Here is a 27,097-nt window from a genome sequence, read left to right on the forward strand (position 1 = left end):
GATTGTAGTGAAAATATCATGTTTGGACAATATTTAGGTGAAGTTGAAAAAATAAGTAATTGAAGTTAAAAAAATATTTAAAAATTGAATTGTGTTTGAATATGGATTTCACGTAGAAAAAAACAAAGTTTTGTGAGTGTAATCCATAATTTCACTTGAAATACTCTTTAAACCAGTTTTTGAACACCAAATGCTCTATTTCAAGTTGAAGTTAAAATAATGGACATAGTTTTAAATAATTTTGCTGAGGTTGCTATACTAAGCAAACTTTGTACAGCAAAAATAAACCTCAAACTCTCACTCTATCATACATATATCACATGGGTATAGTCATTCAGAATCACCAATGAATATTCTCTCTCTCTTTTTTTCTTTTTGTTTTGCCTCAAAAATCAATATCATATATTGTCACGACCCAATTTAGAGTTGCGCGGGCACCTACCATTCCCACTACGATAGGCGAGCCCTCACATACAATCATAACCCATTTACAATAATAAGACGGGATTTATTGAATAATTAAGACATAAAACATAATCAAGCGGAATAGTTACAAAGGTAGCTTATACATAACAACCTTCCCAAAACCTGGTATAGATTAGTACAAGAGGAGAGACTAAGATTGGAAGTACAATATTCAAGTAAACAAATAACACTCAACCTCCATCTAGGGATGAAGATGATGGAGGTCTTCAAGATATGCACCAGGCATATTCCAGAAACTTCTCGAATTAAGCTATCCACCTGTAAGACTCTACACCCCAAATGGGATGTAGAAAGAGTAGTATCAGTATAACACTAGTACTGGTAGGCATCATAGGCCGACAACAGTTAGGTCACACATACAAACAAGGAAATGGATAGATAATCATGCTTACAGACAGATACAAGTGAGCAAGTCCAAGTAGTACAATCAATTACTGCACGATAGGTTGAACTCAGATAGATCACGCATACAACAAGAAAATGGATAGATAATCATGGTCACAGATATATACAAGTCAACAAGTCTAAGTAGTACAGTCAATTACCACACGATAGATTGAACTTAGATAGATCACGCATACAACAAGGAAATGGATAGATAATCATGCTCACAGACAGATACAAGTCAACAAGTCCAAGTAGTACAGTCGATTACCACACGATAGGTTGAACCCAGATAGATCACACATAAAACAGGGAAATGGATAGATAACCATGCTCACAGACAGATACAAGTCAACAAGTCTAATTAGTACAGTCAATTACCACATGATAGGTTAAACCCAGATAGATCACACATACAACAAGGAAATGGATAGATAATCATGCTCACAGACAGATACAAGTCAACTAGTCCAAGTAATACAATCAATCACTTAACGATATCTCAATATAATTCACGAATCCAAACATACCTAAATGATCACCCAATAACTCAAGTAACACCGAAGATCAATATCAATTCAAATGACGATAAGAACAAATAATGTGAATGCAATGCAATGATATACACATGCACCGGGGGGAGAGGGCGATGTACACATCTCGACAGTCATGACCCATAGGGGACCCCTAAGTCCATGTACCGTCATTCCGTTTCACACAACCTAGAATGACTCCTTCAACCAATATCATTGCTAACCACTCTGTATCACATAACATAGATATGGCTCCGCAAATATAGCAAATGTTGTATGAATCATACTTACCTTCGTCAGCACCATTTCTTAATATCAAGATCAAAACATATATATCATGTATATGCGAAACTATGTCATGCAATGAGAATATCATAACCACATAGGGGTTCCAATCAATTTAATTCATATATATAAAGACAACAATAATAGTACAAGTATCATATGAATCTGTTCCTTCCAACCACTCTCCCAGAATACATAGCAACCACCGATTCATATAAGAGAAGCCAAGTATAAACCTAGGGAATCTACAGGCCACAAGCCCGTACACACAAGTCACAAAACAGTACCAACCTAAGAATTTCATCCCAAACTTCATACTCAAAGGTTCACATGATGTCTCCAACAATTCCCTAGTACTACATACGAGTCGCTAACCGAAGTCTAACAAAAAAGGTAAGCCATAATCTACCTCGAAGTCTAGCGGGTGCCACGAACATCCGTTGACTTCATCTCCCATTCTCGTAGAGAAACGTAAATTTGACTTGGTCTACAAAATTGCTCACATCTCTATGAGCTGGAATGTACACCAAAGGCGGCTGTAGGTCTTAGAAGTGAGGGATTTTAGGTCAAGTCCCGAATGAGGCTTTAAATAAAGTCAAACTGGTTGTTGACCGCTGCGGCGGTCAAGGTGTCGCTACAGCAGTACTTATACCGCTGGGGAGGTACTCTTAGTTTTGCCCACATCCGCTATGGCGCGACCTCAACGACGGTCAAACAACCGCTAGGAAGGTTACCTGGGGCCCGATGGCCCAAATTCGATATTTCAACTTCTGTTTGTACGTCATTTCCGATTAAGCTAGGGCTTTACCAAGTACATGTAACAAATCGCATATGGTTTTGGGAACTAACGCTGTGAAATTTTTCGAATTACGGTAACGGCCAAACGGATCATTACATATACCTTTACACTTTAGTCGAAATTTATCGCTGTATTTTTGCTGAAAGTTTCATAATGTAATGACTCTTTTAAGAAAAGATGCTTCTACATTGTTGTAACTCTGTTTACATTATCAATAAAGTTTTAGCTTAGCAACTCATGTTGGAACTTCCTAAGAAATTGGATCTGGCCAATAAAAATGTTAACTAAGAAATTCCTGACCAAGTTAATTTGACAGCTCAACTAATTTTGTGAGAGAAAAGTATTTGACCGATATATTCATTCATATATATCGCACTTAAGTAAAATCTAGCTCAATAACTTCAAGCAATCTAACAAATCAAATATAAATTTGAACAATGACATAAATAATCCAACAAATCAACAAATTAGTAAGTTTTTCTCCTCTTTTATTGTAATATTATATTCTAAATAATAAAAAAATGTGAATCCAACAAATCAAATATATATTTGAACTATGACATCAATAATCCAACAAATTAACAAATCCGTAATATTATATTCTAAATCAAAAAAAAAAAAGTGAAAATGTAAAATAAATTAGTACCTGAATCAATGCTTGTTCGATCGTTGTTATTCTCCTCTTTCGTAAGTTCCAAAAAAGCTAACCCTAAATTGAAGGAGTGAACTGATAATAAGTAACTTTTTGCTGTTGAGGACACATTTCAGAGATAAAATATCAAAATGGTCCTTAATGTATGAGTTTTGTTCTATTTTGTATATTATCTCCTAAAATCATGAATTCTAAACAAAAAGTACCCCAAACGATTCCCTTTCTAAAAACATTTAGGCAATTTGACTAAACTACCCTTAATTAATGCTTCCTACGGTTCAAAAGAGTGTGTACTTAGACTTGTTTTACTCTGGATCATGTTGTTATTACGATTAGTGGTGTACGCAGAATTTTTAGTAAGCGAGTGTCGATATTTATAGAAGAAAGAACAATAATTTAATTATGACATGTATTATATAAGCAAGACATATCCTTGACCCATTAGTTTTGTTTAGTTTTAAGCTAGAAGAGGTCTTGGGTTCAATACTACTTAACCACAATTTTAGGCAAAAAATGTTATATTTCCGCTAGTCCATACGGTATATGTATAGAGAGAAAATTATACTATTTAACTAGGGTAGCAGTGATCCGAAGGTCTCTCGTGCTTAAAGAATATATCCCTTTATCCATAATGCATAGATGGATAAGATTTATCTTCACTAATCACTACAAATTATAAATGTTTATTTTCAGAACAAGTAATGCATATCATGTTTTTTAATTTTTGTCCGATAGTTATTCATAGTTATCTACTTGATTTCAATATTACAATAGTTTTTAGTTACTTATGTCAATAATTTAGCAAAAACCCAGCCCGACTAACCCGGTTGTATTTCTTAATGGGTTGGGAGTTGGGCGAAACACCTTTTTTCTGGGGGCAATTTGCACAACTTCCTTTATTCGGAGGTGGTCTTTAATTTTTGCCCCTCAAATTAGTGGTCTTTAATTTTTTCCCTTTACTAAAAAGCCCTTGGTTCCGGGTTCAAACCCCTCTCAGTAAAATATTAAAAAAAAATCGCAAGGTAGTGTTTGGATTCGCAAGGTAGAGGTTTGCATTAAGACAATTTTTTTTTTACTCTGTTGGAATTTTGCAAAATTCTACCTTAAGGCCTAACTTTTGCCCGAATAAGCCTAAGTTTACTACGAAACTCTGCCTTGCAATATTTTTTCACTGAGGCGGGTTTCGAACCCCAAATCCCATGGTATTAGGCAAAGGGCAAAAATTAAAGACCAGCGCCTTTGAAGGGCAATCCACATAAAAAAAATGTTTTTCTGGCCCCGACCCGCCCCTAAAAGTGAGCCCGACTTAAAATTGGTAGGGGCTTGCTTTTAGGGGGTCGGGTTGTCTCAACCCGGCCCCGTTGATAGGCTTAGGTTAATGAGAGGCTAGTAAAGTCTTTGTTTTAGGCCCCAAAAATTTGAGGCCCCAAAATATCAATAGTGAATTCGATGATTTTATTTTTGCTTAGACAATAATTGAAGTTTTTTTTTTTAAAAAAAACAATACTTAATTAAAAATAAAAGAAAGAAAAACTGCCTATTTTTTTATAGTAGAATATTTTAAATATTTTAATTTAACTGCTCACAATTCATATTAATAAATAAAATTTTATACAGTAACATCCAACTGATCGGATTGCAAACAAATGACTATTAGGTGCCGTTCTCGATCCTAGTACCCTTATGCTTTGGCTGGTGACAAATATATAATAAAGAGAGCAAGAAAATAGATAAACCTGATAATAACGTATGACCCTCGGGTGCTTATAAGAGCTGTCAAATTCTCACATCCCACTGAAGAAACAAAAATTTTAGTTAGAAATCATAAAATAAATTCATCTTATACAAAGTAAATAATATCACCTTAAATATTCAACACGTTCTTAATCAGGAAGAGGTATCTTTTTCATAGCATAGGCTGACTCGTCTATCTTACGTTTGCATGTATAAACTCGTCCAAATCTACCTTTCTCTACAAACCAAATAACAAAAGAATGTCACTAGAAAGACAACCTCCATGTATAAATAACAAAAAATTGTCTTCTCTTTTTTAAGAGTGCATTCCGAAATCTTCCTATTCATTTTCTCGAAGAAATGAGAGTTTGAAAACTAATATAACATTAAGTGAACCAAGCTCTTATTATTTACTAAAGTACTTGTTGCTTGAGTTATTTCAGACTAAAAAATCATCTTTTAAATGTGAAATTCGAGAATTATCTAAACATCACCGATTTTTTCCTTCGAGGCCATATTGAACCAAACCATTAGGCTTCCCATAATGTTGCGTAAAAAATGGTGTAAAAGTTTATTTGATGATCACACACTGCTACATTAGGTATATCAACAAAGCAAGATTCTCGGCCAAGGGACCGATTTTGGCAAGATTTTGTCGCCACCATATGTTAGTACCAGAACACTACTTAATTTTTTGTAATAGTTTATGAAGAATAGTTATCATTATTTCCCTTAAATTTCTACAAACCTATTGCTATGGGCTCGAAGTCGGATTTTTCCCGAAAATAGTGTCGCCTATCCCCAAGTCCTATGAAGCCCAAAAATAATTTGGGAAGCTATATATATAAAGAACAATATATCAGGCAATTAGCAGCACAGACATGTATATAAACGTCAATTAGTACTAGTGGGATAAGCCCGGACCCAATAGCTAAGAAGTTTATTTGAGGTTGCTTTAATCAACTAATACAAAAGTTGAATCTTTTTTCAAGTTACTTAATTTAAATTGATTGTGAATATTTTAGATTATTAAGGAAAGAAAAAGGTGAAGTTATATCAATAACTTTAAATTACCTTAATTTATTTTCCATAAAATGCGCCAATTGTGTGTATTCTAATTAATATTATATGTTCAGTTGATTGGGGAAATGTAAGATATTTTTACGCAGAAAGAAAAGAACAGTCAAGCCAAAATTTTTAAAGAAAAAACCACAGTGTAGAGAACCAAAAAGGTCTACAAATAAATCCTCCATGGGAGGGGGGAAAAAAAAAAAAAAAAAAAAAAAGGTCTACAAAGGAAATACATAAGAGGGACACATTAGAATGTGTCAATCACATAAGCACACACGAAGTGATGTGTTGATGCGATGGGCTGGGCCCACAAAGGAGATATTGTCTTCACAGTGAAAATAACATAGCAGTTATAATAGCTGCAAAAATCAAGCCAATCAAATATACTAAAAACATCTTCAGTGACGAAACTAAAATACCCATATGCAACTTAAGCAAGCAAGTAATGTGGAAAGTGGTGTAGCATATTGTTGAGTGTTGAGAGGTCCATAACTATGGGAAAACTTGCCGAAACAACTCTTTGTTGAGTGTTGAGAGGTCCATAACTATAGGAAAACTTCCTGAAGCAACTCTTTTGCTGAAGAACGCTGCTGTGGATCCTTTATCAAGAGTTTATTAAGTATTTCTCCAAACACTCCATCTACCTTTTCTTGAGATATTTAAGGACCTTTCCTCAACTCATCAAATTCCTTTTGTCTTTTAGAATCTGTTTTCATTGGATACGCCATTTCAATAAAGCACTAATCCGAGGGCGAACATGTCAGATTTATTGCTAATTGCCTGAGGGTCATCACACAATTTAGGAGCTTTATACATGAAAGTTCCTTGTGGTACACTCCCCATAGAGTTAGAGTCCTTTTTTTTTTTTTTAAATTGTTTTTTATTACATAGATGGTAAGGGAAGAGGAAATGGGGAAAGGGATTACAATGTGAGGATTCGAACCCTCATCAACAAGGTGAGAGTTCAGGGCAAAGAGTTAGAGTCCTCTTTAATAAACGGGCTGAATGATGAAAAAAAACTGTTAAGGAGGGAAGAATCACCTTCTGGGAAGAAATGGAAAACGAATAAAAAACTTACCCCAGCCAAAATCTCCAAGTTTGACTTGATCATGATCATCTAGGAATATGTTATCTCGAGATACGTCTCCATGGATCACTCCCTTTTGATGATGGAGGTAATCCAATGCCTCCAAGAGCTCTCTAAGGTAATGCAAAATAACCTCATTCTCTCAATTTTCTTTATCTCCCCCCCCCCCCCCCCTCTTAAAATGTAGCTTGCAATTTGATACATGCGAGAAATCAGGGGGCGAAATTGATGAAGAAAGATTCTTGGACAAGGGGATTGATTTTGGTAAGATTTCGTTGCCATATGTTTTTTTTTTAAAATAAATTATGCCCAATCGGGCTTTTTATATATTCAGAAAATCAAAATCCAACAGAAAATGAGTTTTTGCCCAAAACAAAGCCCAACCTGAAAATAAAAGAAACAAAAGAAAATAGAAAATCTACAGCTTGTCCTAAAATCAATTAGGAAAGTAACTTTGAAACCCTAACTTTATGATACCTCAGCTACGCCTTTATTGATTTTGTCGGCAATTTGTCTTCGATGTTCCTATCTCTTCCTCTGATGATGATTTTCTTCCTTGTGACCTGTTATTGCATTCTTCGAGTTGTTGCGGTAAGATTTCTCCATTGTTGTGGTTATTTTTCTTATTTTTAGCTTTCGAATCTGTTCTAACTTGTGCATCTTTGTTATTGTATACATATAATAACTATGTTAAAATTAGATTTATAAAAGATAGTTACGACTTTTTCCCTTAAAAAATCTACCAACCTATTGCTATGTGCTTGGAGTTGGTTTCTTTCTGAAACAATACTGCCTATCCTCAAGTACTACAAAGCCCCAAAGTAATTTGGGAAGCTATATATGTAATACACTCAAAGATAGCTGCCATTTTTTAATCTTAGAAAGAACAATATAGCAGGCAATTGACACCACAAGCATGTATATAAACATCTATTTACAGAGATCCCTAGCAAATTCACGTACACAATCACAACTTCAGAATTCAAACTCATAATATAAAACTATAGGAAAAATTCCGGCAACTCGGCTACTGAAAGACGCGGCTATGGATCATTTTGGAAGAGTTGATTAGGTAATTGTGAGAGCACTTCATCATCTGTCTTTCCTTTTGGTATTCCATCACATTTCTTCAACTCCTCAAATTCCTTTCTTATCTCAAAATCCGTTTCCATTGGATATGCCATTCCAATAAGCACTAATCCGAGGGCTAACATGTCGGATTTAGTGCTAATTGCCTGAGGGTTATCAGACAATTCAGGAGCTTTATAGATGAAATTGGCCTATGGTGCACTCCCCATAGAAGGGGAGTCGTTTCTAATAAAACAGGCTGAATGAAAGAAAAAAAAGTTTAAACACTGCAAGTTATTTTATGATTCATCTTGGTTAGTAGCTCGTTTGGTTGGTTAGTTTGGGTCCTTCTCTGAAAGACATCAACAGGGTTTATTTCCTCTTCAACTCTTCTTTTATTTATTTTTAATTGTTTTCTTCATTTGTTTTTCTGTTGCCGTTCTTTCTCTTCATTGGTGGCGCAAGGACAAGGCCATTAAAGCATACTTTGGGCCCCAAAGAGACAAAGGCCTTCAAATTTTTTGCTATATAACTAGTTATTAGTACGTGTATAGTTTGTAGCGCAGTATATACAAATTAGCATGGTCGATCTTATTTTCGCGGTTATTTTTTATAGTTCTAGTATTCTCACAAAGATAAAACAATTAGCTTCATAGAAAATATCTCTTCATAGTGTTTATTTATATTGGGAAAAGTTATTTTTAGTTAATAAATGTTAGCCATTTGTTGCAATACAATACCTTGATTCTTGTTGTCAAAAATATTATTGATAAATATGAATATTTATATAATTTAATTCAAAGTTCTAAACTAATTGGAAAAGTTCTAGAGTCAAAAACCAAAAAAATTTAACTGAAAAATTAAAACTTGTAAAAGTGATTTACTTCATTTCTAATGCCATGACCATACAAGAAAATAATGAACTTATCTAAGTATCTATTATAGTGTTTTGACAAATAAGGTAATTTTCTAGTGGTTACAAAAATGTTGTTGGCGATGAATTTATATTAGTTGTAACTTGAAATAGTGAATTTAAAACTTAAAAATTTGGATAGAAAGTATGTGCATTTCTATTTCACTATACAAGAAAATTATGAATTCTTATATTAAAATGACTTGAAAGTGATAGTTAATTCATTGTCTTCTTTCCATAACATAAAATTGTTTTAACTATAAATCGATGTCGATTGCAGAAACTTTACTGCTGTGAAACATAAATATCAAAGATAGTCCCACCTATTTGACCCCCAACATAAGGGAAATGGTCTTTTGCATCTTATAATCTGAAAGTTGCAATGGTCTTTTCTAAACTTGGCACGTCAGACTACTTAAACAAAAACAACGCGCCTCACGCGCGCGAAAAATATCCCCACAGCTGCAAAACCCTACCATCACCGTCAACAATCATGCTAGGCCGGTCGGCCGGCGAATCACCAGGGGTGTACCTAACCCCTCTGCCCTCGAACAATAATCCTTTGCCCCCCCAAATCAATTATGCTGCTGCACTGACGAATCGTGAGACAACGAAGAAATCGAAGTTTGTAAGATTGGAACCTCGACCTTTTGAGATAGTGGATGGGAAGGCTAAAGTGGTTTTCTCGACAACGGAGGACAAATTATTAGCGGAGAAGTGCAAACTAACTTTAGTGGGAAAGTTCTCTCGAACTCGCCCCCAAATCGACAAACTTAGGGAAGACTTTAAAAGGTCCTAGCCGTTGAAGGGCACCTTCAAGATTGGAGCATATGACTGGAGACATATCTTCATTGACTTCACGGATGAGGATGACTTCAAACGATATGATGGAAAGAATACTTTGCATTTGTGTGGGGCACATATGAGACTACAAAGATGGACTCGCAAAGTCAAAGTAGCAATGGAGTCGACCTTGGCGCCAGTATGGGTGACACTCCCAGACCTGCCATGGCACTACCATGACTGGGCAGCGATTGAGAGAATCTTGGAACCAATTGGACCACTGATTGCTCTAGACAAGGCTACCATAGAAAGGACTAGACCCACGATGGCAAAGGCTAGGGTGGAAATAGACCTATCTCGGCCAAGACTGAACGAGATAGAGGTTGCTCTAGTTAATGACACTGGCGAGTTAGACACCTCTAACCAAATCATTGAATACGAGAATGCCCCGGAGTTCTGCTTCTTCTGTAAAGTTCAAGGCCACTCGGATGGGTACTGCAGTTTGCAACATCCAAAGGAGGACCCAGCCATGAAGATGCAAGGAGAAAAAAACAAAATTCCGGAGAAGGGGCCAATGAATGATAATGAAGGATGGATTGAAGTGACAAATGCAAGGAACAATAGAAAAAAAGGAGGAACAATTAACAAGATGGGAGAGAGGCATACTAATGACTACCAACCCCTAAACTTTGGCCAAACAACCAAAGAAGTGGGGATGGTAGTCAACTTGGAGACAAGTCCAATGGAAGTCAACTAACACCATGATTTGGAAGTGGTTGAAGAAGAGGGGGCAAACTGGTCTTGGAAAAGAAGAGGCTCCACAAGTGGTGGAACGTACCAAGAAGAAAAAGACCAAAAAGAACTCCAAGACAAAGTCGAAGACAGGGGTTAAAAGAAAAGAAAAAGGCTCAAAGAAAGTAAAGAAAGGGAAAACAACGGTTCCAGAAGAGATAGAGAATCTGGCAATTGAAGGAGATGAGAGTCTGATCACAATTCCAGGGGATCAAAGGCATAAAATTGCCTCATCAAAGAAGAAGCGATTTAAGTCCAAGATCCCGCCACAAAACCTGCAAGAGCTCAATGCGGACAACATAGTGGAGGGGCACAATTTGTTCCCAACTCTGAATCTGCGGCCTGTGGAGGTACAAGGAGACAAAAATGGTTACGGATTGAACATTACTTTTCCTATCAATGTCCAAGAATTAACGCCAAGAAAATCCCCATCTCAAAACCCATCTCTGCAGCTGCACCATGTTAAAGTGGGACATCAATCATAGGGGGAGGGGGGGGGGGGGGGGGAGGAATATGAGATAGTACCGGAAACTCAAGATGAAAGCATGGAACACATCACTGAGGAAGATGGAGAAATCCACAGTGATGATGAAGAGGGAAGAAGACCTCGGAGATCCCTAAACTTCGAGGGGATGGCAGCCCAATCTGCAGGAGTAAAAGCCAAAATAACTCAGTTCAACAATCTCTCACCAAGAGGGAATCAGACTTCAATGGACATGGTTATGGAAGTATCACCAAAGGCTCCAAGATGTGAAGGGAGACAACAAACCAAATCCCACCCCAATGTTTAAGATCATTTCGTGGAACATAAGGGGCATGGAGTCCCAAAAAGCCTCGGAGAGGCTAAGTTTGATGCAAATCCAATACAAATTTTCTCTTACGGCACTATAAGAGCCAAAAGCAAACTCATCCAAGATTGCAAGATATAGCATGAAACTTGGACGGCCAAATAGCTATTGTAATTGCAACAACAAAATTTGGTTATTTTGGGCAGATGAACTCAACCTCCAAATCCTGGAGGACACAGAGCAACAGGTCACTTGTCAATTCCTTCCCCCAAATAGCTCTGAAACAGTGTTCCTCACGGTGGTGTATGCTAAGTGTACTATCCCACTTCGAAGGTATTTATAGGACGATATGAGGGAATGGGATGCAACGATTCAAGGACCTGGGGGGGGGGGGGGGTGATAGGTGACTTTAATGCCATTCTTGATGCTGATGAAAAATATGAAAGAAAACCATACAGAATCGACAAGAGTTTTGATTTTCTGAATTGTGTAGATGATTGCGGGTTAAAAGATGCAGGTTACTAGTAACAAGTACACCTGGAGTGACAATAAAGGCTTTCCAAAGACAATCTGGAAACGACTAGATAGGCTATTGACTAACTCTAAATAGGCAGATGAATTCAATGAGACGACAGTTGAGCATCTAGCAAGAGTTGTATCAGATCATGCGGCTCTCCTGGTTTCCATCAAAGCAGCTATGGTGGATTCACCATGATATTTCAAATTCCTTGATTTTTGGGTTGAGCACGAAGACTTCCAGAAAACTGTGGAAGAAGCTTGGCAAGAAGAGGTTGCGGGTAATGCCATGTGGGTGTTGCACCAAAAATTGAAATTGGTATGTAGAACATTGAGCATGTGGTCGAGACAGGCTTTTGGGGACATATACAACGAGCCAAAGCAGCTGGAAAAGACGATTGCAGAGCTGGAGGGAGAACTAGTGCAAGCCAATACTCCGGAGAAGAGAACAGAACTGAATAAGCTTAAAGCAGAGTACCTTCGATACTTGAATCTGCAGAGACAAAAAGCTAAGGCAAATTGGATAAAGGACGGAGACAGAAACACAACCTTTTTCCATAGTGTGATTAAGGGGAGAAAAAGGCAACTGGGGATCCAAAGGATACAAGATGAAGAGGGTCTGGAAAGAAGGAAATCAGGAGATAGCAGATGCAGCCACCAATTACTTTAAGAATCTGTTAAGCCATAATGAAGCTATAAAAGATGACAGAATAATGGATGGCGTGACCCCATAGGTGACAGAGGAAGACAACGCAATGCTCACAGCTATGCCCACCATGGAAGAAGTCAAAAAAGCAGTGTTCTCAATCAACCCAGAGAGTGTGCCAGGTCCGGATGGACTGAATGCCTTGTTCTATCAAGCATGCCGGTCCATTATTGCAAAAGAGGTGTTTGAGGCAGTGGTGGCCTTTTTTAAAGGATCCAATGTTCCGAAATTTTTCACACACACATGCTTGGTAATGATACCAAAGGTGGACTTCCCACAGCAGTTGACAGATCTGAGACCCATAAGCCTCTGTAATGTATCAAGTAAAAGTTTTGCAAAAATATTGAATGCAAGGCTGTCTCTGGTCCTACCAAAAATAATTTCCTTCAATCAGTCAGGCTTCATAAATGGGAGATTTATCTTAGAAAACATTCAATTAGCCCAGGAAATTATTAAGGACATCAAAAAATCGCAGAAAAAAAGGGAATGTGGTGATGAAGCTAGACATGACAAAGGCGTATGACAGGGTTGCATGGCCATATATTTACTGTCTAATGGAGAGGCTGGGGTTCGCGAAAGATTGGATAGAGTTAATCAAGAGGCACATCTCAAACAATTGGTATTCCTTGATAGTTAATGGGTAGAGATATGGCTTCTTTCGATCAGAGAATGGATTGAGACAAGAATATCCCATCTCTCCATCCTTGTTTGTCCTAAGTGCAGAGCTACTTTCCATTATGTTGAATAAGCTACAAAGTAGAAACAGATATACAGGCTTCTACATGAACCAACAAGGGCCAGATATCAACCATCTGTCCTTCGCAGATGATCTGATTCTATTCTCCAGTGGTAGGAGGAAAATAGTAAAAATGATTGTGGAAAATTTGGCGCGGTATAAAAGAGTCTCGGGTCAGAAGGTGAACAAGGGAAAAAGTTGTGTCATATTAGCGATAGGGACATCCGGAAGAAGAACAAGGAGAATCATTGAGCAAACTAACATGCAACAAAAGAAATTCCCAGTCAAATACCTTGGCCGCCCACTGATAACGGAAAGACAAAGAATTAGTGATTTTTCAGATCTCATAAGTAAGGTGAAAAGCAGAGCAAGAGGGTGGCAGACAAAATTCCTATCCACAAGGGGCAAAGCAATTCTTATCCGGCATGTTCTTCAGGGAATCCCTATACATCTGCTTGCAGCAATGAATCCTCCAAAAGGGGTCATTAAACAGATAGAAAGATGTCTCCAAAACTTCTTTTGGAGAGCATCAGATGGCAATGATAGACACCACTGGATAGCTTGGGAGGCCATGTGCTACCCCCACCAAAAAGGAGGAGCTTAGTTTAGGCGAATAAGTGATGTGTGCAGGGCCTTTACAGCAAAAACTTGGTGGAATCTTAGAACTGGGAACTCATTAAGGAGAGAATTTATGTTGGCCAAATTCTGCAGAAGATCTCACCCCATAGTTACAAGGAGACACGTTGGTCAATCTCAATCATGGAGAGTGTTATGTGATAACAGACAAGAAGTGGAGGAGAATATACTATGGAAACTAGGAGAGGGGAATATATCGCTATGGTATGACAATTGGACCGGAGAGGGACCCTTGGTAAATCTGATGGAAGAAGAGGCACAACCAAGGGATGTGCTACTGAAGGAAATTTACAGCAACGGAGAATGGCTCATAGAGGGATTGGGTTCAGATGTCACAGCTGAAACTAGAGATGCCATATACAGACACCTACTTCCACTATCATTAACACCAGGAGTTGCAGATAAAGCCATCTGGAAAGCAACTGAATCTGGCAAATTCACAGTAGGATCAGCTTGGGAATTGCTAAGGCAAAAAAAGACCCCAACAATAATTGATAAAATGGTGTGGCATAAGTAGGTACCCTTCAAGATGGCCTTCATGGCATGGAGAGCAATACACAATAGAGTCCCAACAGAAGAGAAAGTTGCGAAGCTCGGTATAAGCATTCAGCCAAAGTGCTATTGCTGCTCCCCATCTAATCTGGTTGTGGAAACCAAGGAGCATTAATTTTGCTTGGGCAACCTGGCCCAACAAATTTGGAAGAAGTTTGCAGGGACCTTTGGCATACAAATATCGGGCCTTACATTGACACAGCTGCTGGTGAAATGGTGGAATCAGCAAAACTGGAACATGGTAGCAGCCTTCATGGTGAAGATTCTGCCTGGGTTGATAATATGGGAACTTTGGAGATCAAGATGCGCGGTCAAGTATGGTGCAGAGCAGCCTTCAACAACTAGATCGGAAATCTTGATATTGAATAATCTGACAGGAATTACAAGTCAAAGATTTGGCAAGATAAGATTACAAGCTTCATAGGAGAATTTGCGGACTCTAGCTGATTTGCCGATGCAACACAGAGCATACAAGATAGTCAAATGGGAGAACCCACCAACAAACGTGTACAAGCTGAACTCAGATAGAAGTTGTTGAGAAGGACAGTGTGGAGCAGGTGGAGTCATCAGAGACAATGAAGGTAATCTCATACTAGCATATTCGATTTTCTTGGGGGAGGGCACGGGCAACTAGGCAGAAGGGAAAGCAATGGGGTTTGGATTACAAAAGTGCGAGTCATTGCTCCTACAGGACATAATTGTTAAAGCGGACTCTACTCTGCTCACGAAATGCTCCAGATCTGAAACAACCACCCCATGGAGGCTAGAAGAAGTGGTGGATAAGATAAAGAGAATTGCGAGAAGAAGGAGAGTAAGGTTTCAACACTGTTATCGTGAAGCAAACAAGGTAGTGGATAAACTGGCAGCCCTCAGCCATGTTCATCAACGCCAAATGGTCTTCACAAGGGCAGACTGCCTACCAAGGGTAGTGCGCGGACTTATACGGCTTGACAAAATGGGGACAGCCTCTTTTAGATTCAGACAATTAAAGCCATCAGAGAATCAGTTTGACCCACCATAGAAATGTATAGATATAGATTGAGTAGGTTGATTATTTGGTTCGTTATAAGAGGTAGCTAAACATAAGATCAGGGATTGGGATGCCAATCTCTCATATACTCGTGGGTAATACCCTCATTTGTCCTCCTGTCTATTGCCAATTCAAATAAAAGGACGCCAGTTCAAAAAAAAAAAACTTGGCACGTCGTCGATGACAATTGTACTAGTGATGTCTATATTCATATATTATATGAGGTGGTTCATTAAATATATTAAATATTAATACTCTTTATTACTTGTTGTGGTTATCATTGTATGTTAACTTGAGGTCACTATTCAAGAATCCTAAACTCCAGACTCATAATGTTAAAATCCTAGATCCGTCGTCGTGCATATCCAACAACAAATGGAAAAACTAAATCCACTGATCAAGAACATGTTAAGGCGAATAGATACATGTTAAGGCGAATAGATGATCCTTAGTCTCATTCTATTTAGCATGCCATTAATTTCGTAACTTATTACGTACACATTATTGAAATTAGTTATATATCGTAAAAGATAAAAAACGAAAATTTACTCGAACTATACATTCTAATTAAGGTTTTGTTAATCATTAATGCAGTGATTTGACTTATGCACATTGACAGTGCCAAATTTATTTCAAACACAAATAGAAGATGTTTGTTACAGTATAAAAGGAAATTAGCTTGATCTATGACTTTGAAGGTAAAAGTACGAAGATGCAACAAGAGTGCGAAAAATAGGTAAACAAAAATAGAAGAAAAACCTTAACTATCTGATATCCAGAACTCACTTCCCTGCCAATCCAAAGTCGAGTTGCGTACGACCATAAAGGGGGAACCTCTCCCTACCAGGAATTTCTCCATTCCCATTGTTCGAACCTGAGACTAGTAAAAATTAACACATAATTGATTATTTAATGGTGGCAAAAGCTAGTAAATCTGAGTTTTGTTCAAATTCTGATATATGATTTATCTCCAAAACAAACCCAAGTTTCTATCCCACCATCTTTAACATCCATGAGCACAATTGTATTCTTGCAGTGAAGTTCCATAATGCTCATCCATTTTGGCTTCCCCCATCCAAAATCTGCCTCACAAAATGGTATCCCTCACCATCTAGTAAAATGATACAACTCTATGTCTCTGTTTCTTAATAGAATATCTCCAAACATGTTCCAATTCTCAAGTATGAGGTCCAAAGCCACATCCCAATTTAAACTTTTGTGCCATTATTGTTATAAGGGAACTCTAATAAACCTTTTCTCAAGATGGTCACAAGATTTGGTAAGTCATTATTGTCTCTCTCACTTTTAATAGCCACCAAAAAGGCAAGAAAGTTTTCAATGGTCCTACTAGGCAAGAAAGGTACAAGCCTTTTTCCTAACGTTCACTACGTGGGATAAGGTAGATGTATCAGAACTTTTAGATGAGGTGATCGCACATTTCCATATCAGAGGTGACACTGGTTCAACACGCATGGGGCTTAGTACATCCTTACTTAGAGCTTTAGACTTGAGATCCACGATGCTAGGCCAATCAAACACCAATAAAACAAGAAAATCTTTGAAATCAAATCAAATCAAAATATTTTAAACATATGGACACTGTCACAAGAAATGACAAATATTTAAAGAGAATCCCAAGGCCATACTTCAGACCAAAATCCAATATAACATTTTGGAAATTACAGAAATAAATTATCTAAAAGATCTACAAAATACTATATAGGCGTATTGGTCAGTTTGGCTCTTTCCGTTAAACACCAAAACATACCAGATACTATCAGTTCTTACAACTTTAATACCAGATTTAACAAAACAAAGAAAGAATTGGATTGTCACATCCTTTTTTCATGCCCAAAATTTCTTATACAAGCTATCAAAATCAACTTATTTCGAGAAGTGCTTCTTATCACAAGTGCTTTTGTCACCTATTTTCAATTAGCAATGCGGCTTTCAAAAATTGGTTAAACAATTATTTTTTGTTAATAAATTAATGTTCTATTTAATAAGAGATGCGCATCATTTAAAAGATTACATTATTTAATAAGATAAAGAAGATAATGAGCCTGCCTATTATGATTTGTAATTTAAATTAACAACTCTTAAATTTGACTTCTGAATGGAATATGCGTACCAAATAAGTACAACAATAATATATCCAGTGGCCAAATTGAACAGACATAACATTTGAACAGATGACTATCAACTATGAGTATATTTTATTTTTCTATAGCAAAAACAAAAGAGTATATAGTACTCCTTTTCATTTCCTATTTTGATATGTAAAAGTAATTCCTTAGGAATACACCCCACAGAGACATGCTTAAATTAACAGCAATAAATCTCTTAACTATAAAATTGTATTTGAGACCATGAAATCAATAATTACACAAAGTAAAAGAAATCAAAGCAAAGGCCAAATTAAGAGACATGACATGAAGCAAAAATAAATAAATATCACAAATTAATAGCAACTTACGCAAGAGGATCTTTGTCCTTTAAATCTTCAGAGCTTGAGATCTCCTACAGAAAAGAATAATAAAATAAAATATATAAAAATTGTCAGCTAATAATAAGAAAGAAAATGAATGAGCAGGGCGAAAGAAGAGAGACCTATTGAGACGGAGCAGAGGAAGAAGGAGAGCAGATCTTTCGAGTTTGGAGAAACTACATATTTTGGAGAAACTGATTTTGAAGAAGAAACAGATTTTTTTGAAGAAACACATTTTGCAGAAAGAGATTTTTTTGAAGAACCAGATTTTGCAGAATTTGAAGAAACCATTTTCCAATATCCAACGGCACCTACATGCGCAAGGACCAAGCTGAGTTAGATATCCAGATAAAATAAAAGGGATTATATTGCGAAAAGTGACAATTACCTGGCTGGAGATGGTGGTTTAATTAGTAAGTTTGGGTTTTCAGGCGGTGGACAAACCCTTTTCCAAGAGTGATGTTGTACTATGATTTGATTTGGGCAGTGTGTGTATAGTGGAGGGTGAAGCAATCGAGTGTTCTGTTCACTTGTAGTAACTGAAAAGTGATTCTTGTTTTGGGTCCCACACTGCATGTAGCTACCTGACTTTGTTTTTCCTCTTCCACTCTTTTATACCTTTTGTCCTTCCTCGCTCTCTCTTTTCCCTATTCTTGCTATACAAGTAAAATGTCGACCTTGTTTATTCGTACTGTTCAATATCCACCATTACATAGAGTCCAAACAATTTTTTGCTATTCAACATCATAAATATTGCACTACAACTAGTATTTTTTATGCCTCCATTTTAATTTAGAGATATTTTTGTTAATCGAGTTCACTCTTTCATTTATATAACACTAAGTAGTACTTCTTTGTAGTGTGCTCCTGCTTTTAGGATGTGAGTGCATATTTCTACTATTGTGGAGACAACTAATTACAAATTTGACCTTACATTATAGTATTATGTGTTGCGTAAGTTTATTTAGCATGGTCGATCTTATTTTCATGGTTATTTTTTGTAGTTCTAGTATTCTCACAAAGATAAAACATTTAGCTTCATAAAAAATATCTCTTCATAGTGTTTATTTATATTGTGAAAAGTTCTTTTTCAATTAATAAATTGTTAGCCGTTTGTTGCAATACAATACCTTGATTCTTGCTGTCAAAAATATTATTGATAAATACGAATATTTATCTAATTTCATTCAAAGTTCTAAAATAATTGGCAAAGTTCTACAATCAAAACTTAAATTTTTTTAACTAAAAACTTAAAACTTGGAAAAGTGATTTACTTCATTCCTAATGCCAAGACCATACAAGGAAATAATGAACTTTTCTAAGTATCAGTTATAGTTTTTTGACAAATAAAGTAATTTTCTAGTGGTTACAAAAATGTTGTTGGTGATGAATTTATATTAGTTGTAACTTGAAATAGTGAATTTAAAACTTAAAAAATTGGATAGAAAATATATGCATTTCTATTTCACTATACAAGAAAATTATGAATGCTTATATTAAAAAGACTTGAAAATGATATTTAATTCATTCGTCTTCTTTCCATTATATAAAATTATTTTAATTATAAATAGATGTCGAGTGCAGAAACTTTACTGTCGTGCAACATAAATATCAATGATAGTCCCACCTATTTGACCCCCAACATAAGGGAAATGGTCTTTTGCATCTTATAATCTGAAAGTTGCAATGGTCTTTTCTAAACATGGCAAGTCGTCGATGACAATTGTACTGGTGATGTCTATATTCATATATTATATGAGGTGGTTCATTAAATATATTAAGTATTAATACTCGTTATTACTTGATGCGGTTATCATTGTATATTAACTTGAGGTCACTATTCAAGAATCCTAAATTCCAAACTCATAAATGTTAAAATCCTAGATCCGCCATCGTGGATATCCAACAACAAATGGAAAACTACATCCACCGATCAAGAACATGTTAAGGCGAATAGACGATCTTTAGTCTCATTCTATTTAGCATGTCATTCTTTCGTAACTTATTACGTACACATTATTGCAATCAATTACATATCGTGAAAGATAATTAACGAAAATTTACTCGAACTATACATTCTAATTAAGGTTTCGTTAATCATCAATGCAAGGATTTGACTTATGCACATTGACAGTGCCAAATTTATTTCAATCACAAACTGAAGATGTTTGTTACAGTATAAAAGGAAATTAGCTTGATCTGTAACTTTGAAGGTAAAAGTACGGAGATGGAACAAGAGTGCGAAAAATAGGTAAACAAAAACAGAAGAAAAATCTTACTATCTGATATCCAAAACTCACTGCCCTGCCAATCCAAAGTCGAGTTGCGATGACCATAAAGGGGGAACCTCTCCCTACCAAATATTTTTCCATTCCCATTGTTCGAACCCGAGACTAGTAAAAATTAACACATAATTGTATATTTAATGGTGGCAAAAGCTAGTAAATCTTAGTTTTGGTCAAATTTTGACGTATGATTTACCTCCAAACAAACCCAGACTTCTATCCCACCATCTTTAGCATCCATGACACAAATGTATTCTTGTAGTGAAGTTTGATAATGCTTATCCATTTTGGCTTCCCCCATCCAAAATCTGCTTCATAAAATGGTATCCCACACCAACTAGTAAGATGATACAACTCTATGTCTCTGCTTCTTAATAGAATATCTCCAAACATGTTCCAATTCTCAAGTATGGGGTCCAAAGACACATCCCAATTTAAACCTTTTGTGCCATTATTATTATAAGGGAACTCTAATAAACCTTTTCTCAAGATGGTCACAAGATTTGGTGAGTCATTATTGTCTCTCTCACTTTTTGTAGCCACCAAAAAGGCGAGAAAGTTTTCAATGGTTCCACTAGGCAAGGAAGGTACCGTGAATACTTAATTTTTGACCGAACTTAAGTTTTTACACCATTATAACGTTTAAATATTACCTTTAGGGGTAGATTAGATATTTTAGTTTTATTTTATTTTTACTAAGTTTTATTGTTAAAAATTAGAAACTTCAAAAATAGAGTCACATTTTAAGATAAGTTTTATCTCTTTATTTTTCAAAAGAAAAGAAAATTTTATAAATAATATGTTTTCTTTTAAATTTAAAATTTAATAAATAAGCTAGTGATTTTAATCTTTTTCTAAGTTATATTTTATTTTGGACTAGTTTTCAAACAAAACAAATAACCACAAAAAAAAAAAATCAAAAAAAAAAAAAAAAAAAACTAAGCTAAAATACCCCTAACTGCACGTCCCTTACCCCTAAAAATTTTCAACCAATACCAATCCCTTAAACTCCTCTCCCCGTATATCTCTCAACAATATTATCCCTTTATTCCCTGCTCCCTCACTTCCCACTTTTCGGGGTGCACACTGCACTAAACTACAAACACAACACATACACAGACCTACAAAAACAATACTCCTCATCAACGCCTAAAAAAAATAACACACCACAATGAACAGTAAACAAAAAATATCAAAGAAGATTTTAAAAAAAAAAAAAAAATTCGAGTTCGAGATTCTCGTTCACGGTTTCGAGTTCATGGAGCTGAAAGTTAGCTTTTCTTAACTTTGGAAATCAGTAGGTTGTAACCGTTTCCTTGTGGTGAATTAATCTTCGCTAAAGGTAACACTCAATTTCTTTGTATAGTTCAATATCATGATTATATGAGACGCATTATTTTTTAATTATTGTTTCTGTTTATTAAGCCCGAAGGATAAATAAACTCGTCATATGTGTATATTTTAGCAACTGTCCACTGTTTAGCAAGAATAGAATGGAATAGCAGTATTTGTATGCTAATATTGGCATAATTAGCTTTAAAGGTAATTAAAATCAAGAGATAAATATGAACTCAAAATTTTTGTATGGTATCCTAACTAGAAGTTTAAATCTATTTTAGTTGACTGCCCTTATAATCTCAATTTATTTCCATCCTTTTAATTAATCTGCCAATGGGATAATACTTAGTATATTTTTAGCCTAAAGGGAACTTTCATTTAGTTAAAGTTTCTTTAGTTATGAATTTTGAATCTGGATATTTGGTTTGAATGGTTTTTATGGGGAATCATTATTTCTATGCAATCAAAGTTAACAATATTTATTTTATTATTAGTTTTATTCTTCTTTCGAATATATGAACCAACTACTGATTATCATTCTTTGATTATATTTTATTTCCCATCAATGATATCTTATTCACTGTGGTAACATCTTTCTTAATGGATGTCAAGATTAAAATATATTTTCAGTGAGCTTAATTTTTTATTTTTTTTTGTTTAATTGATTTTTCTAATTAAAGAAGCTATATATTTTTTATAAACACATTATGCAATATATACATTTATATGTATTTGGCTCAACACTTTCCTAAAAAGCTCCAAAGCTGATGTAAAATATATATTAGATACATTAAATACATTCATTTAAATATATATATATCACTAGTATACATTATTTAATTGAATTGATTATTGATGAACACCAATTATTCTAAAAATAAAAATACAAAGAACATTATGTACTCTGAAGTTATCTGGTAACTTCTATATGTCTCTTCGATGTTAGGCCAAATTTATTAATTTTGAATAATAAGTGTGAAATTTTGCTAATGGTATTGACCTTAATTTTCTCTCTCGTTGCGCTTCTTTATCCGTGCGCCGGTAGCAAACGTTTAAGCGAATCATAGGCATAGATAATAAATACATTTTATCCATAATTAATTTTAGCCAGATACAAGTCGATAAAGCGACCGTGCTAAAACCACGGGATTCGGGGAATACCTAATACCTTCTCCCCGGTCAACAGAATTCCTTACCTGCACTTTTGTTTTCGCAGACCAAAAAATAGAGTAATTTCCTTTTGATTAGGGATTCACAAGGTGACGTGGAACACCAAAACTCAATTCCAAGTGGTGATTCTGTAACAAATAAATAATCCCTTCTCAAAATGTCACTTTAATTGGAAAAACTCTTTTAAAAATAAACTAACATAATTTATTTTACTTTTTCGTGAAAAAAGGGGTGTGACAGGTACAAGCCTTTTCCTAACGTTCACTACGTGGGATACGTTAGATGTACCAGAACTTTTAGATGAGGCGGTCGCACATTTCCATATCAGAGCTGACATTGCTTCAACACGCGTGGAGCTCAATACATCCTTACTTAGAGCTTTAGACTTAAGATCCACGATGCTAGGCCAATCAAACAAGAAAATCTTTGAAATGCTTCTTTGCTGATCTTGATCAACAAGATTCCCGAATGGCAATGGATACAGTTGTTTGGTCGGTGGGAAGACTTTGACACCGGTTTTAAAATCAGGAATCAAAGAATTGAATTAGCACCTCTAGCCATGGCTGTCGAATTATTGATGAAAGTGCAGATAGAGATAGCATCAGAAAACTTGTGAGAAACCCAACAACCTAGGGTCATGCCTCCACACTCAAAGAATTTGACTTGAACAATCAGCAAATGAGTTTTCAAAAGTGAATCTTGATGATTAATAATGTGTGGGACAAGTTGTCCTAAAATGTTTGTTTTATCAAAGTTTGAGAGAATGTCTTGGAGGTTGTAGTTATGTGCAAAAGCTTCAATAAACACTACTCCAGTTTCATCTATAGAATTGGAACTGATTGAAGTATTGTCATTGATTAATCTTCCAGCAAAGGGATAAAAATCAGCAAGTATTTTGGACAAGGAACTCTATAGCTGCAGGCATCTAGCTGATGACTGATTTCTTGCTTCTAACTGATGATCATGAGGATAGTATAGAAAAACTGGATAGTGAGCCGGAGGGGGAAGCTGATCTAGAGCAGAAAATTGGAGGATTCAAGTACAAACTGTTGGTTTAATCAACTTTTCTGATATTATCTCTACCTTTTTTTCCTTGGCCATGGATCTATTTGTCTGAAAAGTGGGCAATGGCTTTATATATAACCGAACAAGGAATGCCTGAATGTATAGTTGAGTTTGATTTTTTGACTTTATATACATCGATAGCGTGATGAAACTGTTTATAGTATCAGATCATCCAAAAGATATATGTATAATCAGGTAACTCTTACAAGAAGTGAGACTTGTAATCTTGAAAATAAGATAGATTAGGTTACCTACTACAAGCAAATGAGACCTGATAGTTTAAGAAATATTTAAACTGGGAGGTTCTTCATTGATTCTTGATAGAATGTCTCCAACAGGTTTGAGTGGCTAAGAGATGGGGTGTCAAAAATATTTACACAATTAGGTTACTCAAGGTAACGGGTAATTTCATCTTAATATCATTTGTTAGAAAAATATTATTTTTTGGTATCTCAAAATAATGAGGTCGGTCAATTGGTCAATGAATTTTAGTACAAAGATTTATTACTATTTTATTAGCCTTAAATGACACCATTCATTTGATAAAATATGGTTGTTGCCAAACGGTCACATCATTTGATAATAACATTTTTCTTGGTCAAATGTATTTACTGCCCAACGTATCTTACAATTCAATGTGTTGATTTATGGCTTTTACTTCCTATTAAATATTTGGAACGTTGGCGGATGACAAAGACTATTAGAAATCATCTCTTTCTTGGAGTATGTATATATATATGATCTTGTGCCATCATATAGGTGACAGAAAAAATACAAAAGAGCAAATAGTTCTTCTTATTATTATTTCTTTTTCTGGGTTATTATTTTGTGAAATCTTTGTTAGATTCTGGTTCCTAGTTTTGTACTAGAAGAGCTTATTGAATCCTGGGGGATAAACCCATACCGGGTGAAATATCCTTAAGGACAGTGCCATTGGCATGCCTCAAGCTACGAAGAATTCTCTACAATTGTTCGTGATCAAGTATTTTCCTCAAGCTTGAAAGAAGTTCCTACATGTGTTCGTGATGAAGAGAAGTCCCTACAAGTATTCGTGATAAAGAAAAGTTTCTACACGTGTTCGTGATGAAGCATTTTCCGTAAGATTTCCAACATCATTGATAATTGGTAACCTAAAATAAATGGTAATTAACCAGTTATAATAGGTTAAAACTACACTAAAGGTGCAAGAATTTATTGCAATCCTACACGTGTTCGTGATGAACCATTTTCCGTAAGATTTCCAACATCATTGGTAACCTAAAATAAATGGTAATTAACCAGTTATAATAGGTTAAAACTACACTAAATTGGTGCAAGAATTTATTGCATTGCCCGTTAGTGTATATAATCTAAATTCATAAAATTTAATCGTAGATGCCGATTGTGTCTAAATAGACAATTAGGCAAGACATCATCTTAATCAAAATTGCTAAGTTCCAACAGATAATTTGATGCCGGCAGTAATTGTCATCAGGTGTTTATTAAAATAAGCTAATGAGAAAGGACAGCTTACCAAATCAGTCATTAGTCATTTGAAAAATCGCATATGAATATATGATAATGTAATGTATTTTTGTTCTATGTAGACATGCGATACGTTTTCTTTAATGGAGAAACAACACTTTTAGGCAATCCAACCAACAAAGTGAAAATGATCTTCACCGAATATTTACCATTTGAAATCAGCAAGATGCTTCAGAACTACGTAGATGTTAGGCTTAGGCCTCATTTGTTTGCACATATTGGCGGTCTGAATCTGAATGGTTCAGACATTAAGCAATTAAGTGCATTTGTTTGCATTAAGATCTAAACACTTATTGGATCTGAATGGGTCTTAACCATTAAGATCTTGAACCAAGTCTTAATATCATTAAGGGGTATTTTTGTATGAAACTCTTTTATCGCCAGCTCCAACTCCAACCCTCCACCTCAACCCCACCCCCACGCACTTTCCACTCCAACCCCACCCCACCACCCACCCACCCTCCACTCCAACCCCCACTCCCTACGACCCCCACCCCACACCACCCACCATCACTCCCCCCTACCAATCCCTACCCCACACCACGCACCCCTACTCCCCACCACCAACCCCTATCCCACCACCAACCCACCCCCACTCCCCACCAACCCCACCCCACTACCTGCCAATCCTCACCCCAACCACCCAATCACCACCCCTCACTCACCACGACTACAAAACATCTCCACCATTACTAGTGAACATAAATGTTTCATTTTTTTTTATCAAATAATATTTTTTTTTATTAAATTTGTATTTATTTTCTACGATTTAGTTACTTTTTAATTTGAATTGTATCTTTATTATGTTTAAATAAATACATTATGCACATTCAGATATTGAAAAACAAACAGTCTTAATCATTCACTGTTCAGACCTAGAGACAACATCTTAATCATTCAGATGTGCATTCAAATTCAGACGTCTTGATCTTAATGAAAACGCCTTAGAAATTAGAATGCATTCTTTTGTTGTTTCATTTCATGTATGAAGGAGAATCTCATATTCATTTGATTCTTTTAAATTTTATAAAAAGGTGTCTGTCCCTTTCTCATTCAATCATTAGAGGCTTGAATGTCCCTTTCCACTTGCACATATTTTTCAAACTTTAATAAAATATATAACTACAAGGTTTGGAACTAAGTGGTTCCAGGAAAAATCATAATAATTAAACAATTTGAACATAACTTGCCAAAAAAAGTTATGAATACTAATCGAGATTAAAGTTGTATGCTAGTTGCAGTACTCCAAATTGATGGAATGTGGTATAGTCCAGTAAGTGATGGCAATATATAGTTAAATAACTAATTAGTCCTGCAACAGCCATATAAGACTCCTCCTTCCTCCCGTCATGATAATAGTGGTCTCTAATAATTCAATTATTCAATTATGGAACTTCCCTAAATACTATAGTTATAACATAATACTATATTTACTACATTTATATAATTAGCTATGTAGATTATACAGTTATCTTTAGGAAAAAATCCAAACACAAAATTCCACTCGGAGTAAACACAAAGTAAGCTATGCATCGAGAAGCTCATGTTCATTACAAACCAAGTAAAAATTCTCTAGCTTTCTTTATGTTTCATCAACATTGATGTTGGGTTTTGGGATTAGCTTTCTAACGTACTAATTATGCCCGTCAGTGTATATAATTTATTGCATTGCAAGA

At 35.6% G+C, this 27,097-nt stretch overlaps 1 protein-coding gene, 1 long non-coding RNA gene and 1 pseudogene across 2 annotated transcripts; 1 reads left to right on the forward strand and 2 right to left on the reverse strand.

Annotated features, from left to right (window-relative positions):
- Nucleotides 1-507: 507 nt before the first annotated feature.
- On the reverse strand, nt 508-3,440 carry LOC132618997 (uncharacterized). The gene is made up of 2 exons (XR_009574451.1): nt 3,134-3,440; nt 508-754 (listed from the first exon to the last, which is right to left on the reverse strand). It is a non-coding gene; the product is annotated as an uncharacterized LOC132618997 (long non-coding RNA).
- A 9,206-nt stretch (nt 3,441-12,646) lies between these two features.
- Nucleotides 12,647-13,120, forward strand: LOC132619611 (uncharacterized). Its single transcript, XM_060334462.1, has one exon. The coding sequence runs from the start codon at nt 12,647-12,649 to the stop codon at nt 13,118-13,120; it is 474 nt and encodes a 157-aa protein (XP_060190445.1).
- Nucleotides 13,121-20,442: 7,322 nt separating this feature from the next.
- On the reverse strand, nt 20,443-23,933 carry LOC132619612 (stemmadenine O-acetyltransferase-like; annotated as a pseudogene).
- Nucleotides 23,934-27,097: the final 3,164 nt, after the last annotated feature.

The sequence above is a fragment of the Lycium barbarum genome, chromosome 11, assembly GCF_019175385.1.
Source record: "Lycium barbarum isolate Lr01 chromosome 11, ASM1917538v2, whole genome shotgun sequence".
NCBI lineage: Eukaryota > Viridiplantae > Streptophyta > Magnoliopsida > Solanales > Solanaceae > Lycium > Lycium barbarum.

Bases quoted from the DNA above. Each gene is read 5' to 3' on its own strand.
- LOC132619611 (XM_060334462.1), top strand. From the start codon at position 12,647: ATGCTCACAGCTATGCCCACCATGGAAGAAGTCAAAAAAGCAGTGTTC.